Here is a 14,713-nt window from a genome sequence, read left to right as displayed (position 1 = left end):
GAATTTGGAAGCAAAATTCGAGATGTTTATCGATTTCTAATATTTACAACACCAGACTATGCTCAGAAAAAGATCGATGATTTAGTGGTGAAGATCTGCGGTGATCTACAAGCTCTCGTGTCTAACTCTCTTTGAGGAAATTTGGGCAAAATGGCAGATCAGCCCAATCAAGGTACAAACATTTTTTCCCATCACAAACAAAGAATCTGGAGAGAATTTAATTTTCGTGTCGATCTAGTCCGGAGGTCCATGCTCAAGATGGACTTCCCCGTCCCAAACAGCAACAATTCAATTGGAGGCTTTCGCCCTCTTCCGAGCCAACCGGGGGCCACCATCGACAAGCTGGGTGCCGCCGCCGGCTCCAACCGCCCCAAAATGAGCCTACCCACCGTCCCCAAGTCTGCGATCGACCCCACAATCGACAGAACCCGGTAAGTAGCACCAGCACTTGTTCAATTCGACTCATCCGTCATTAATTTCCATTGAAATCCGCAGTTTCGGACCAAGCGAAAGAAATAAAATCAGGTAACGATTCGCATTTCTTGCCAGTTTTTTTCACCTGCATGGTCCACTCTGGACATTCACAATTTTGCCTAATTGATATTTTAGGGATTCCAGGTTCAAGATCTGTCAGTCGATGAATTCCTCGGGCAAGCTCCAGATCGATGGCAAAACGTACGATTTTACGTCGGACGATTTGCAAGATATTGGCGAAATAGGCAGGGGAGGGTTCGGAACTGTCAACAAGATGGTACACAGGAAGTCGAATACGGTAGTCGCGGTCAAACGGATAAGGTCTACGGTTGACGAAAAGGAACAAAAACAGCTCTTGATGGATCTGGATGTGGTGATGAAGAGCAACGAGTGTCGCTACATCGTGCAGTTTTATGGGGCGCTGTTCAAAGAGGTTAGTTTCAAAAGTGCAAAGTCATCATCTTGGTTCCGCGTTACAACAAATATGTGTTTAACTTCTTTTTAAATGATAAAAGGCTCTCAAGATTATAGTTTACCTTTAAGATAAGTAAGGTTAAGTGGAGTGTGCTAATGTCATACGTCAGTAGTCAGGTTGTGACGTCACGGCCTCCTTTGTACAGTAATGTCACAGTCGTTCCGTTAACGTCTTATTGGGTGATGTTGTCATGTCTTTTTTGCACTTTCTAGTCAAACAGCAGTGTATTAATTTTTGTCTGCAAAAAATATGATTGCGAAATATTTCCACCTTTGGTAGTTTTTTAAAATAAATTGTGCCTATCTTGAATGTGCAGCGCCCTCTACGTGGGAAGTCCGTGTGGGTTATATTGTCATATGTCAAATTGAGTTGGCATGTTGCTCTATGATGGAAGTTGCAGGGGGATTGCTGGATCGTGATGGAGCTGATGGACACCTCGCTAGACAAATTCTACAAGTTCATCTACGAGAGATTGAACGATCGGATTCCCGAAGAAATCCTCGGCAAAATAGCCTTGGCGACGGTGAAAGCCTTAAACTACCTAAAAGAAAAACTGAAAATAATACATCGAGACGTGAAACCAAGCAATATACTGCTCGACCGAAAGGGGAACATCAAACTGTGCGATTTCGGTATTTCTGGCCAATTAGTGGATTCGATCGCGAGGACGCGTGACGCGGGTTGCAGGCCCTACATGGCTGTGAGTAGACGAACGACAAGTTGCGAGGTTTCACTCGAAGGTTTAATTTAATTCCAGCCTGAGAGAATAGATCCGCAGACCGCGAAAGGTTACGACGTGAGAAGCGACGTTTGGTCTTTGGGAATCACGCTGATGGAGGTGGCGACCGGTCATTTTCCTTATCCCAGATGGTCGAGCGTCTTCGATCAATTACACCAAGTCGTCAACGGGGAGCCCCCGCGCCTTACTGTCAACCATAACGCCAATACTTTTACTTCGGAGTTTGTTGATTTTGTAAATACTTGGTGAGTTGGAATGTTTAATCGTTTCTTTTGGTTTCGAGTGTATTCCACATTTTATAGTCTTACTATTTTGTAACTGGTTGCGGCAAATGGACGTGTCCGTATGAATAATTTATGACACCACAGAGTCGATTTTTAGTTTTGTTTGACGTGGTTCGAGATTATGCGATTACATTCCAGTTGAAAACAGTGGATAAGTCGATGCAGAAATGATTACTAACACCGTCTGTATTTATTTCCACCGAAAAATTTCCGTTAGAATTATGAATTTATGTAGCTATTTTCGAAAAATTATTTACGTGCTGATACAGAAAGTCCCACAAATCGCGTTATATTGCTTGTTACGAAAGGTACGTAGATAATAATGAGTTAAAGTTTTAAAAATAGAACATACATACAGTGCATTTTTTTTTACTGTTGCCATAGGGAATTGCATGGTAAAATTTATACCCCCTGTTAACTTTTGTTCTGATGAAAATATTCAAACCATTTTTGGAACAAAGTGGGAAGATTTTTTAAACTATCGGATAGATAATAATTCAATATCCTAAACTGTCGAAAAAGTTGTGAAAAAAATATTTTCAAGCGCGCCGGAATAGTAATACGTCGAGCGGCCGCCAGAATAGCGTTCCTGTCGACTCATCCAGCACCTGACCACTTTTGACTTTTGTCACTTTCATTTAAAAAATAAATAGCGAGATCTCCTCGACGCTATGATTAAATTAGCTTTTGGAAGGCAGAACATCTGAACATTTATTTATTTAAAAATAAACAAAACGTAAAAACGTTAACGCACAAAATAACTCAACAAATTACCAGAAATTGTCAAAGGAATTGTTGAAAGTGTTTTTCTTCGACTGCTAGACAATGTCCCAAGCGATCTTAAAAATTTCTTCGCTTGTTTTGTAAATGTCGCACTGTAGTGGAATTACAGCAAGCTTCAGTTATTCTTGCCCTTAATTCCTCCAAAGTTTCTGGTTAACCTCTTATGCGTTTTTTTAACTGTTGCCATAGAGAATTAATTGCATGGTAAAAATTGTACCCTCTGTTGACTGATGATCCACTGCAGATTTGGTGCTAATTTTTATTTTTGTAATAAATTATTAATAAGACTACGTAATGCATACTGTTTGAACAACGACAAGCAGTTTTATTTTACTAATTTTACTCTTCAAAGTTGAAATTAATGAACGTAAATAATTTGAGAAAAACGTAGTAGGCGATATGGGAACAAAAATTAGGTTTAATATTTTATTTTATTATTTATTTTAATCATAGCCTCGAGGAGATCTCGCTATTTATTTTTTAAATGAAAGTGACAAAAGTCGAAAGTGGAGGTCGTCAGGTGCTGGTAGAGCCGACAGGAACGCTATTCTGGCGACCGCTCGACGTACTATTATTCCGGCGCGCTAAAAAATAATTTTTCACAACTTTTTCGACCGTTTAGGATATTGAATTGTAATCGATCCGATAGTTTAAAAAATCTTCAAACTTTGTTCCAAGAATGGTTAGAATATTTTCATCAGAACAAAAGTTATCAGGGGGTATTAGTTTTACCATGCAATTCCCTATGGCAACAGTTAAAAAAAATGCACTGTATAATCTGAGAACGTAATTGGTTTTTTTTTTTTTTTTTAAACGAGTTTCGTTTCAAGATTTAACAGTTTATCAACTTTATCACCTTGTATTCCAATTTATCACTGCTTCTTTTAAATAATCCAAAAATGTTTTTAATTATTTTTTTTTTTTTTTCATTTCCGGTAGTATAGGCACCATCCACGCACTGACTACTCCAGTAGTTATTCGACAAACTCCGTTGTTACGACGACATATTAAAACGTTGAAACTTATTACGAGTCAAAATGAAAATTAAGAGACTGATGTTTGATCGGAATTTCCCCAATCAGCGTACCAATAATTCACCATTGGCAAGAAAAATAATCATTGATCTTGCGTTTACAGTTTAATAAAAGAAGAACTTGCCAGACCAAAGTACAAGCAGTTGCTCGAGGACCCGTTCATAGTCAGAGCCCAGAAGGAGAAAGTCGACGTGGCCGCTTACGTCTCCAGGATCATGGACGAAATGGCCAACAACGGAATAAGTGCTTTCACAACAAATCAGCAGTGAAGTTGGTTGTTGAAGTGAGTTTCTTAGCTGTAGCGACCGAGTCACAGGCGTCTCAGGTGATGTAATAAGTAGGAAAAAAAAACTATTAGCAATTACTCAAACCGAGTGATTATCGCTTAGCAAATAATTTCCTTTCATATATTTTTTTTTTATAATTTTTTATTGAACATTACGATTATATTGGTAAGTTTTGTGCAATTGCGGTCCGAGCCGCCGCGACTTCCTTGGTGATAACTCGACGATGAGATTCTTTACGTTATTTTAAGTTCATCAAATCTAAACATGTAATTGAAAAAAATATAAAAATAGCTTTAGTAACTTCAATGTTACATAGTGAAGCCACTGAAAAACAGTCCAATTGTATATATCATAGTGCGTGTCCAGTTTTTAGGTTTCAACATTAATGTGATGTCTATTTTTAGCATTTATTGGATGCATTCGAGGTGCTTTTGCATTGTTTGATTTATTTCAGATGCGATTATTTCGAAAATTGTTACCGATTTTAACCAATAAAACGTTGCCTGTTCTATTGTACCTTGTACGATCTTTGACTGTAAATAATTAGTGTATGTTGTTAATATTTAATTTTTTACTCAATTGTTTAAGAAATAAGCAAATTGTATGTTTATTTACCAACACAATGTTGAGTATGTAAAGTAAAATTGTACAGAAAAAAAAACAATTTTATTATTTATCACTTTACAAGCGTATTATAATACATAATGCATGCGCGAATATTTTCATAAAGATCGATTGGACATGGTGGAGTCGAGATCCCCAAAGATAATTGCACCAAACAAGTCTATTCCCATTCTTTTGCGATTTTGTCGTACTCGTAGTCCTCAATGAAGGGTTTGTCTATGTTTCTGATCATGTTCTCACCGCAAAACAGACATTCCGACGCGACGATGTTGTCGATCTCCGATTTGACTATTTCTCTCGCTGACATCCCGGAACCGGTGCTGACGTTGTCGACGTTGGTTTGGCTGTTTAGAATTTTTAACTGCCTCTCTAAATCAGCCAATTTGTTCTTTTTTGCAGGACCTGAAATTGTTTGGTTATGTTATTGTCTCACTTTGTAAAATGTATTAATTCTTATTTTGCAGGATGCGATGATTTCAACGTTAAGGCTCCTTGGTAGTAATTCTCAACTATATGGTGAAATAACGCCAAGGAATTTAAACCCCACGCAGATTTACTTTTAGTTGTCATCTCCTCGTGTTGTGGTGTATACAGGGTGTTTTCGAAGTTGAGGGGTTCCTTGTAACACGAGATACTATACATTATTCTTAAGAATTTTAGCCTAAATCTTCTTAGTAAAATGTTTGTATTAACGGAGATAATTAATTAAATATTTTTATTGTTTTCTAAAATTTTGAGTCCGGTCCTGTCTATTTCTCCGCTGTACTAGATAAATAACTGACGTGGCCCAGGATGGTCTTTCTGGAAATCGCTCTGCGTACTCTCTGGACGCCGCAGCTGCATTCTAATAACGTGATAACATTGCCCATACATTAGCAACATATCTGTGAGCTCATTATTTTCGTAATGATAGAGCCATTCCGACTAATTAGATGACAACTCTGACAGTATTTTTGATCAACGTCAATGCTCATTTGATTTTTTTTTGTCAATTCTAATTTCTAACAAATCAGCGCAAATTTGAGCAGGAGCGGTTTCAAAAGTTTCAAAAAAATTAACTTATTGTATCTTCATTGTAGAACAACGCATACTATCACAGGTTAAAAGGAACACCTCAACTTCGAAAACACCCTGTATTTACGAAATCGGAAAAATATTTCCCTACCAATCCTACCAATGACCCTTAAATAGAAACTGTTACGTTAGGTTTGATCATGTTAAGTTAGGTCAACAAGAAATTTGTTGAAAATGATTCGCGGAAGAAATTTTTTGACGACTCATTTTGACGAAGTTTGCAAGAAGGCTAGGGTTTTGTTTTGGTGTTTTTTTGTTTACAGTTGGCAGCACTTACCAACAATTTTCTGTCACTAACATTTCAAAAGTTTGTTCAAACTTTATGGAAAAAAGAAGTGTTGTTTGTGTTTTACCGTGCCATTTGTATTTAAACCATTTGCTGAACAAAAAGACCTAATTTAAACAGGTACGTATTGGCATTATGCTTGTGTCTCATATTATATTTTATCTTTTCTTTCATAAAATAATTTCTCTTCCGATTTTCTCTTACTGAATCGAAACCACCGTATGAAAATGACATGTTTTTGCAAGTAAAATTATGTTATGAAGGAACTTACCTAGAAGCGGATTCAATTCATTCATTAAACAGTCAGTGTGAAACTTGTGTTGACACGGAAACATATAAAACGGCCTTATCATCAACGTCACGCTACAGACCTCGCACGTCTCGTCGCTGCTGATAAACGTAAATCGATTCCTAAACGATTGAATATCCTCGCGTACCAAATGTGCCGACTTGGTAGCTTCCTCCATTTCATCCTTCAAGTCTTGGATGTGCTGATTGTACTCCTAAAACCACGTCTGGTAAACTCGTGATGAATCTGCGCCACTACGCACCTTCAGCGAGTTACAAATCGCCTCCTTGAAATGGTCGATAGTGACAAAATCGGAGAAAAACGGCAAAATGTCTTCGATCCGGATCAAATCGCACTGTTGCAAGAACTCCATCGCTTGTTGTATATCGTTTTTACCGCTAACCACGTGTTGCGCTGAAAGTATTAATCATTAAGGCTCTAATACGCTTCGTATCGTAGAGCCTTAAGGATTTACCGATTTTGAGCCACAGTTTCTTCCGCAACTCGACGTCCTCTTCGGGTGGCATGTCCGCCAACTGCTTGGCCAACTTCAAGTTGATCGTCAAGGCTAGATCCACCGCGGATTCCCACAACCCCAACAAACCGGACAGTTGGACGCAGGCTTCCTTCAAATCTGCATTATCCTGGCACAACCTCAAGGCAAAATGGACGTCGTAGTTCACCTGGAATTAAAAATCAGGACTCGATTCGGGTCGAACCGAGCTGGTGCACTTACTAGACTTAACTCCTGACCTTGGGCGTTGAGGTACTGCATCAGTTTGTCTTTGTCGTGTTTGGCGTACAACGACAGCAGGAAATTGTGGATCGCTTTGTCGGTGTTGTTGAGCTTGTCGATGCAAAATTCCAGATACTTCATCACTTCTTTGGCGTGGAGTTCGCCCTCGCAGGTCACCAGAGCCGGGAGGAGGCGAACCGGAACTAGTTTTTTGCCTTGCTCTATCAGCGCCTTCACGGTGTATTTTGGTAGTTCTTGCATCAAGATCGGTGCGAACTGGTAGTAGAGGTCGTGTTTGTTTTGGCTTTTCAGGACTTCAAGGGCTTCGTGGAAGCTGTTTTTGTAAATGTGGTGGCGTATTAGCTGCAAGAAAGACATTCTTTGGAGTGATGCAATAAAATGAGAATTAAAGCTTGTGTCAAATTCAAGGAATGACAAGTTAAAATTCCCCAAGGGTCCATTGTATCTTTGTTTTTCATTTCGATTCTGAATTGTTCGTGCCGTGTGAGCAGTAGCTAAATCTTGTTCAAAATAGCCGTTTGTTAGTTCCAGGGTGAAGAAAGAGTGATTGGTGGTATCTTTTCAGCGTTAATAATTTCCTTGAAGAATATTGGGCCAATAATCCGTCTTTGGGACATTGCAACCCGACCACCATGTTTAAGTGGTTGCAATGGCACTTCAGTAACATTGTGAGGATTATATGTTGTTCAAATTCTAGTACACTGCGCCGCAAAATTAACGCATAATTTAGAAAATTAATCGTATTCCTTTTTAGAAAATTTTTCACTGCCATTTGGGAACCAAAAATGTTCATTCGCATTATCTTAAAGTTTAAATCCGATACTCATTAGAAAACTACTTTTCATAATGCATCATTTAAAATTTAAATTTTCAGGCTTTTTTAAAGTTTTTACACGGTATGCGCTAATTTTGCGGCGCAGTGTATTTTGGGAGGTACCGAAAAGGTAAAACCAAGCTTCATCACAAAAAAGCAATGTCTTGCTTGTCGTTCTTCAATGGTAAAATTGGATTTTGTGCACGCCACTGTCTTGATTAAATGGTCTTGTCAAATCATTTTTTTTAACGAAAACGAATAAAAACATAACAAGGGGATACCACACTCACCTGTTCGAAATCCTTGTTCACAATCGTCAGCTTGATCAAGTTGCTCTTGTCCCCGTGACTCGACATCAACTCGTAAATGGTCGACTTGTTCTTCTTGATGCAATCCGAAACCTCCGACAACGCCAGAAACGTCTCGAACTCCTTCTGCACGTCCGAGTAGGCGGCGCTCTGCTCCAACCCCGCCAACCTCTTTTCTTCCAGCTTGCACAAGTACAACTCGACAACCCAGATCACGATCATCGTGATCTGAGTCTTATCCTGCGGCTTGAGCGTGTCCAGCTTCCTCCTGAGGAAGATCTTGAGCGAGTCCTGTTGCTCCACTTGTATGAACTTCAAGCAGATCTCCTCGAAGCTGGACTGCGTCTCGGCATACCTCTGGGCGCTCAACTTGTACTCCTTCCTGTTGAACAGCATGTCGGCCTCTTTGATCAGGACCTGGTTGTGGAAGGCCTCGTTCCCTCTCGAGTACTTCTTCGCCAGGTCGAACTGCTGGTTCTCGCAGAAGATCTGCCAAACGTTTCGCTCCTCTTTCGTCACTTTGAACCGGAATACCGCGTTCTCGGTGATCGCCCAAATCTCGCCCGTGCTGGCGTCTTTCACCATGTTGATCAGCTTGCCGAACGCTTCGTTGTAGTTGTCCTCGTAGACGACGTCCTCGTTCAGCAGGCAGACACCTTTGATAGTGTCAGTGTAGGCCAGCAGGATGTGAAACTCCGTCAGGGCGATCGCGATCGGGTACTTCTGCGACACCGAGTAGTCCTCGTACAGGGGCTTCGGGTACTTGATGGTGCGCGTCTTCTTCTTCAACGTGGACATGCTGTCGTCGACTCCCGACTCGAACTGGCCGCAGATGATTTCCTTCTCAGTGGTCCAGGCGAAGGAATTGGGAACCGTCAAATTCTCCGACCAGAACTTCAACCGGGAGTACTTCAGGTTGCTCTCGCTGTCAATGTAAGTGTCCTTCTCGGGGATGTTGAGGTAGCGGTTGAAGACCTGCTGGAGCAGAGGCTTCTCCTCGTGCTCAGCTCGACCGACGAAGTAGTACAGTCTCGAGGGGGTCGCCGCGAAGATCACGTACTTGTCTCCACCCAAAACCTTGTGGTACTCCAGCCCCGTGATTGGGGTGTTGGTGCCCTTGCCGATGTCAAAAACCTGCCGAAAGGGCCCCCATCAATTATTTACGCTCCGATCTGCTACCGATTTCGTTTACCAATCCGTCGACTTCTCTGTTCCCGTACAAAGGCAAATAATTTGGCAGCTTGCGATAATTCTTTAAATTTGAACGACGCGCCGCGAAATCGACTCACCTGTCTCCAGTACTGCTCCAGACTCGAGGAGAATCCGGAAGTGAAAAATTTGTCGCCCTCCAAGACAATCTCGGTTTCGAAGATCAAGCCCTTGGATGTACCTGCAAGTACTAAATAAAAAGGGGACAATACGGTATTTATAAAGTGAAATTACCCAGCAAGATAGGTCCTGTGGTGCTCTCAGAATCGTTCAGGTGGTTCCAAGCAACTTCCGTGAACTCGTGCCCCCGAAACTTGGTCGTCGACTTCAGCTTGTTGGACTTCCTCGACAGGTAGAGCAGCTCGGGCCCCCCCTCCAGACTCTTGGGGGCGAAGGTTAACAGCAAGTGGTTGCCAGTAGGGTCCACAAATAGATTGGTCAGGCGACAGGTGGCCGTGTACTTGGCCAACGAGATTTCTAAAAGTTGTGGTGCACCTGATAAAGTAGGAACAAGGAGGGTTTACCGTCATGTTGCTGGGGGTTGTTCAGATTCATACGGAACAAGGTGTTGTTGGCCATCGCTACGGCCAGTTGCTTGTTTGCGATGGCGACGTGCGTGATTTTGTCCGAGGGTGTGAAGTCTTTTTTGGTCTTGCTAAAAATGGGGGCGTCTTGCTCCAGGGTCATGTTGATGTATCCCAGCGAGCTCTAGATGGGGAGTTTTGAGACTTTGAAGTAAATAGTTTGGTCATTACCATTTCTGCTGTGGTGAAGTTGTTGTTGCGGGTCTTCATCGAGGCTTGCTCGAACTGATCAAACAGGGAGGTCATTTTGCACTAATTTAATCAACTTTGGGCTCAAATATCGATTTTTTGATTGGCAGAAAGTGAGGTTATGTTATTGACAGTTCTACACCCACCAGATAAATTATTGTACGGTTATCACCGGTAAACATAAATTGTTGCTAAACACGACTCGATTGTTGCATTGTTTGTCCACAAACTGTTCTAATCACAAAAATAAATGTTTTCATTTTGCGATTGACATGTTTTGACGTTTACGCGAAGCGCCCTCTCGCGCTGATCACCTGAACGACTGATGATGATGATCCTAACCTCCAAAACCTGACAACCAGTTCAAATTTATTTTATTATAAGGCCGTCACGAGCATGGACGATCCAGCTCTCTCAAATTCCTCAACAGAAGACGACGAAGTGATAAAAGAGGTAGACCGGACGCTCTTCGGTGCGGTAAATTTTTAGGTTATGTCACGTTTTGTTTCCAGATTCCTATTTTCAATTCGACACGTTTACAGAAGAATTTGTATTTATTCAGATATCCTCTACTGTCGAAAAAGTGTTTAAACGAACTGAACCTGAAACGTGGATTTTTCAAACCCAACAACCAACAAATCGAGCTGGAAATGTGCATCGATGTGGAGTCTTCGAATTTCGACAGCGACAGAGCGGAATTGATCGCCCAGGAGGTGGACGGCCCCCCCGAAAGTCGCAAACCTTCGACTCGAGTGCACTTCGAGAACGACGTGGTCGACAAAGTGTGTTTAAAATCGGCGAGTGCCGTGAAAGACCCCAACAAGTACGCCGCCCTCGCGTACACAGGGAAAGAGATACATCTGACAACGTTGCGCAACATTTTCCAATTTCGCCCCTCGTTTAATTATTTGGATAGGAGCTCGAAGAAGCGGAAGGACGTCGACCACAACGATCTGAGCGACGAGGAAGAGGCGGGACCGAGCACGGCTCTGCCGATCACGGTGAAATTCAAGCAAAGCGACGACCGATGGAAGAAGTCGAAGAGTGACAGTTTTAAGGCGCTGGAGGCGAAGAGCGCCGAAGAGGCGTGGGTCAACTGCGAGGTGCACTCCGAGAGCAGTTCGCTGAGCAAAGTGGAGAAGTTGAAACTGATCGCGGAGAGTAACGAGCCGACGGGACAAGCGATGACTCTCTCGGACGGCGAGTACGTGAGGGTTTTGGTGCCCGAGGACGAGGGACAAGGCACGACGGAGCCGTCCTCTCCGTCGCATATCATGTCCCTGCATACCCTGAGGGCGTCGCCCATCCTGGAGCAGTGCCGAGTGCTGTTGAAAGACGCGCAGATCATGCAGTTTCAACAATTGATGATGATTCTGGCGGGGGGCGAAGGCCTGACTGCCGACACGCTTTTGAAAAACTTGCCTAAAGTGGCCGTGCTAGTCAGGGGGAATTGGGTGGTGAAGAGCGAGGTGTTGTACCCGAGCAACACCTTTTCCTCGACGAGCGGGGTACCGGCGGAGTTGATGTGCCGAACGAGAGATTACGTGGTAACAATCTGGTATAGAGTACGTCACTTGTCGTCTAATTTGTCCGCTTCCAGCTTTATTTATTTACCAAGAATCGCTACGTGGAGAGGAAGAAAGTGTCGTCGGTGATGAAGATACCGTCGGAAGAAGTGAAGGAGATCTTCACGGGGTTCTCGAAACTCAGCCACAACAAAGGGTGGGAGCTGGTTTTGCCGACCGATAACGATTTCGTCGTCAAACATAACGACATAGTGCAAAAACAGAACGACGCCTGGGAGCAGAAATTCAAACAGTTAAGTGCATATCTGAAGGACAACAAGAAGCAAAGGCGGAAGAGTAAGAGTGTCAGTGAAGACGGTAAAGTTAGGAATGGCGTGAGTTATGTGAGTTCCGATAACGATTCGGGGACGGAAAAAAATAAATCACCGGTTGCCGCAGCGAAGAGTAAAAGTGCGAGAGGTATGCAAGAAAGTACGTGATGAGAGTATTATAAATATTTTTTATGTGTAATAAATAATCGAAAACGGTTTGTATTTTTTCTTTCACCACAAGTCCATTTCATATTTGAAAAAGATGTTTTTTGGGGTTAAGCGTCTTAAAATGTGCCACAAGATGTGCGGTTGTGAATCTCTTCATTCAATCGTGAGGGTTTTATGTTTTTAATTGGAATAAAATTACTTTTTTAGGCATCCTTAATGAAAACGGTAATTTTACGTACTCACAAGCGGACGAAAAGTAACTCTTTTTCGGACGCTGACCGTGGCACCATCTGTTGGTCTGTTTAGTAAGTTAGCAACGAAACCGACAAAACCGATAATTGTCCTGTCACCATAAATTATGTAAATAAGTAATTGTACTGCAAATAGTAAATTTCTCTGTGTCTTCCGTCGCGTCATATTAAAAAAAATCTTTCATAATTTTACATCTTTGAGTCGATACTGATAAAGAGAATAAAATATATACATCCTCGAACATCATTTAATTTAAGGGAACGAGCAAGGTCTGTGGAGCAGAATATTGAACCAATTTATCACATTTGTTGTGTTGCAGACCAGAGTGTCTACCAGACGTGTTACTAGCATTGTCATTGGCCTCTGATGCAATTTTCGATATACGATTTAAATCTCCGAGAACATTCTCGAACGTTCTAGAACCATGCACGCTTCTGTGGTAGTATCCGGTTCCGCCGAAAAACACCCACGTGAGAGGGGCAAAACTTATAAATGGAAGGAACCAGCGACGAGGAGGGAGTTCACGACCTTTTGTTTTGAAGCTTTTACGGGTGTTCCAAAAGGGGAGTCAAAGGGGGGTGATTTGGAATGCAGTAAGTGCTGGTGTGGTATCGTGTTGGAGTCGACGAGGGCTGGCCGGAGCGACGACTCTTCAGGAATTCCAGACTCAAGCGCGGACTGCGGATTAGCGGCCCCACCGCGTAAGTTTAATCAGAACTGAATGCCGAAGAGCGGATCTGCACTCAAATCGGCGTCTGCTGACCGACCTCGTCCCCGAGGCTCTCCTGGAGAAACCTGGACTTCAGCCATCACCGGATCCAGGTCCCGGAGGAACGGTGAAATTCGTTTTCCATATCATTAAGGGCTTCTATAATTTCGTTTATCATTGTTCATTTATTGTTAATCGCGCGATTGGGACCATTGTTACATCTTAGTTTTTCTTTATCCTAAAATCTCATAATTTTTATACTTACTTACCTACATGACGCTTGTTACCCGCTACAGTGCTCACCAACGACTTTTTGTGCGAGGTTCTTCTCCGGGTCTCGTAGCGATTAGAGTTTTTTTATTTTATTTTATCTGAAGCGAGGAAGGAACCCAAGGACCTCCCTGTCGGTGTGGGCGGCGTAGCGGTTCTAACGCCCGTCGCAAGAACCTGTCATGCTTCCTCCTTCCATTAGTTTTCCTTACTCATAACTTACCTTTTTTTTTATTGCGGACTCGAAGAAGGACCCTCAGGCGTTACTGTTAATTTTGTTATAATTGTTAGATCCTTTCGGATCCAGTCAGGGTTACTTTACTGTCGCCTTCTTCGTTGAGTGAATAAACATTTCTTTTACGATACTAATTTGTATTATTCTCCTGGGCTCCGGGCAGTTCACCTTCTTCACCAAATAGGTCGCTGCGCTCTCGAAGTAACAACTATGGCACCGACGTGAAGGGAAAGAAAAGAAATAGAAATCGTTATTAAAAATTTTACCATTCCTGGGGACTAGGAAATAAAATAATAACGTAACAGTAATCATAGTTCTTGGAATGTCTGCAAAATCGCAGACTTCATGTGAATCGCTTTACGTCCCACTTTTGTAATAGGTACATTTTGTAAAAGCGGTCAATTACAGTATCATCATCAAAAATGTAGCTACTAATAAAAGCTAATGGAGCATCTAAAATAGGCTCCTTACATAACACATTGACATTGGTGTCAGAGAAAAATTTTTTCAATGACCGTTTTCTTCGGATAATCAATCACCCTTACAAGGGATTTTGCATTGTAGTAAGTCTCGTAAAGGAAGTTAACGTTCTAGTGTCTCTAAAGTCTAAATTCTTCAAATCGGACTTGGTGGTTCCTTTTGAAAGAAAATAGGATGAAACTTTTCTTTTGGACATTCTTCGTGCAATTCAGAGAGCGCACACGAAGGAACATCCTTCCTCTGCATCTATTTTTGAAACGTTCGTTTTTGTATCTTCACTTTTCACCCGTTTAATTATTATTTTTTGTGTCAACAAAAAGGATGTTTGTAGTTAGTAAATTGGTGTTTTTTTTGCAGTAGGGAAAAAAGAACGGACGAAGGGGCTGATGATGCGGTTCAGAAGGATCTGTTAAAAATTACTAAACATAAAAACAAGAAGACGAAGAACTAATTGAGCGGATTTGGTTGTTTTTTTATAAAAAGTTATTTAATAGTTACCTACACTTGTATCACGGAATATATGTTTGCATTGCCGCTATCGTATAAAATAAA

The 14,713-nt window shown here is 41.8% G+C and overlaps 3 protein-coding genes across 8 annotated transcripts; 2 read left to right on the top strand and 1 right to left on the bottom strand.

Annotated features, from left to right (window-relative positions):
* The first annotated feature begins 28 nt into the window (after positions 1-28).
* Mkk4 (MAP kinase kinase 4) lies at positions 29-4,740 on the top strand. 5 transcript variants are annotated; one of them, XM_069058864.1, is made up of 7 exons: positions 29-172; positions 239-431; positions 496-525; positions 619-907; positions 1,344-1,649; positions 1,707-1,933; positions 3,893-4,740. In XM_069058864.1, exons 1-7 carry the CDS (start codon positions 151-153, stop codon positions 4,056-4,058), a joined length of 1,233 nt encoding a protein of 410 aa, XP_068914965.1. In that variant the 5' UTR covers positions 29-150; the 3' UTR covers positions 4,059-4,740. The 5 variants fall into 5 exon arrangements, with proteins under 5 accessions (XP_068914965.1, XP_068914964.1, XP_068914963.1 ...); XM_069058863.1 differs by having other exon boundaries at positions 610-907; positions 1,350-1,649; XM_069058862.1 differs by having other exon boundaries at positions 610-907.
* Positions 4,729-10,335, bottom strand: dor (vacuolar protein sorting-associated protein 18 dor). Of its 2 annotated transcripts, XM_069058836.1 has the most exons (11): positions 10,193-10,335; positions 9,962-10,145; positions 9,672-9,914; positions 9,518-9,618; positions 9,421-9,468; positions 8,211-9,362; positions 7,086-7,448; positions 6,825-7,032; positions 6,612-6,763; positions 6,332-6,563; positions 4,729-5,102 (listed from the first exon to the last, which is right to left on the bottom strand). In XM_069058836.1, exons 1-11 carry the CDS (start codon positions 10,265-10,267, stop codon positions 4,861-4,863), a joined length of 3,000 nt encoding a protein of 999 aa, XP_068914937.1. In that variant the 5' UTR covers positions 10,268-10,335; the 3' UTR covers positions 4,729-4,860. The 2 variants fall into 2 exon arrangements, with proteins under 2 accessions (XP_068914937.1, XP_068914938.1); XM_069058837.1 differs by lacking the exon at positions 9,421-9,468.
* A 186-nt stretch (positions 10,336-10,521) lies between these two features.
* On the top strand, positions 10,522-12,263 carry Polr3E (RNA polymerase III subunit E). The gene is made up of 3 exons (XM_069058852.1): positions 10,522-10,663; positions 10,723-11,757; positions 11,811-12,263. The coding sequence occupies exons 1-3, from the start codon at positions 10,607-10,609 to the stop codon at positions 12,213-12,215; spliced, it is 1,497 nt and encodes a 498-aa protein (XP_068914953.1). The 5' UTR covers positions 10,522-10,606; the 3' UTR covers positions 12,216-12,263.
* The last annotated feature ends 2,450 nt before the right edge of the window (positions 12,264-14,713 follow it).

The sequence above is a fragment of the Tenebrio molitor genome, chromosome 9 (genome assembly GCF_963966145.1).
Source record: "Tenebrio molitor chromosome 9, icTenMoli1.1, whole genome shotgun sequence".
NCBI lineage: Eukaryota > Metazoa > Arthropoda > Insecta > Coleoptera > Tenebrionidae > Tenebrio > Tenebrio molitor.
This window is presented reverse-complemented; position numbering and strand designations above follow the sequence as displayed.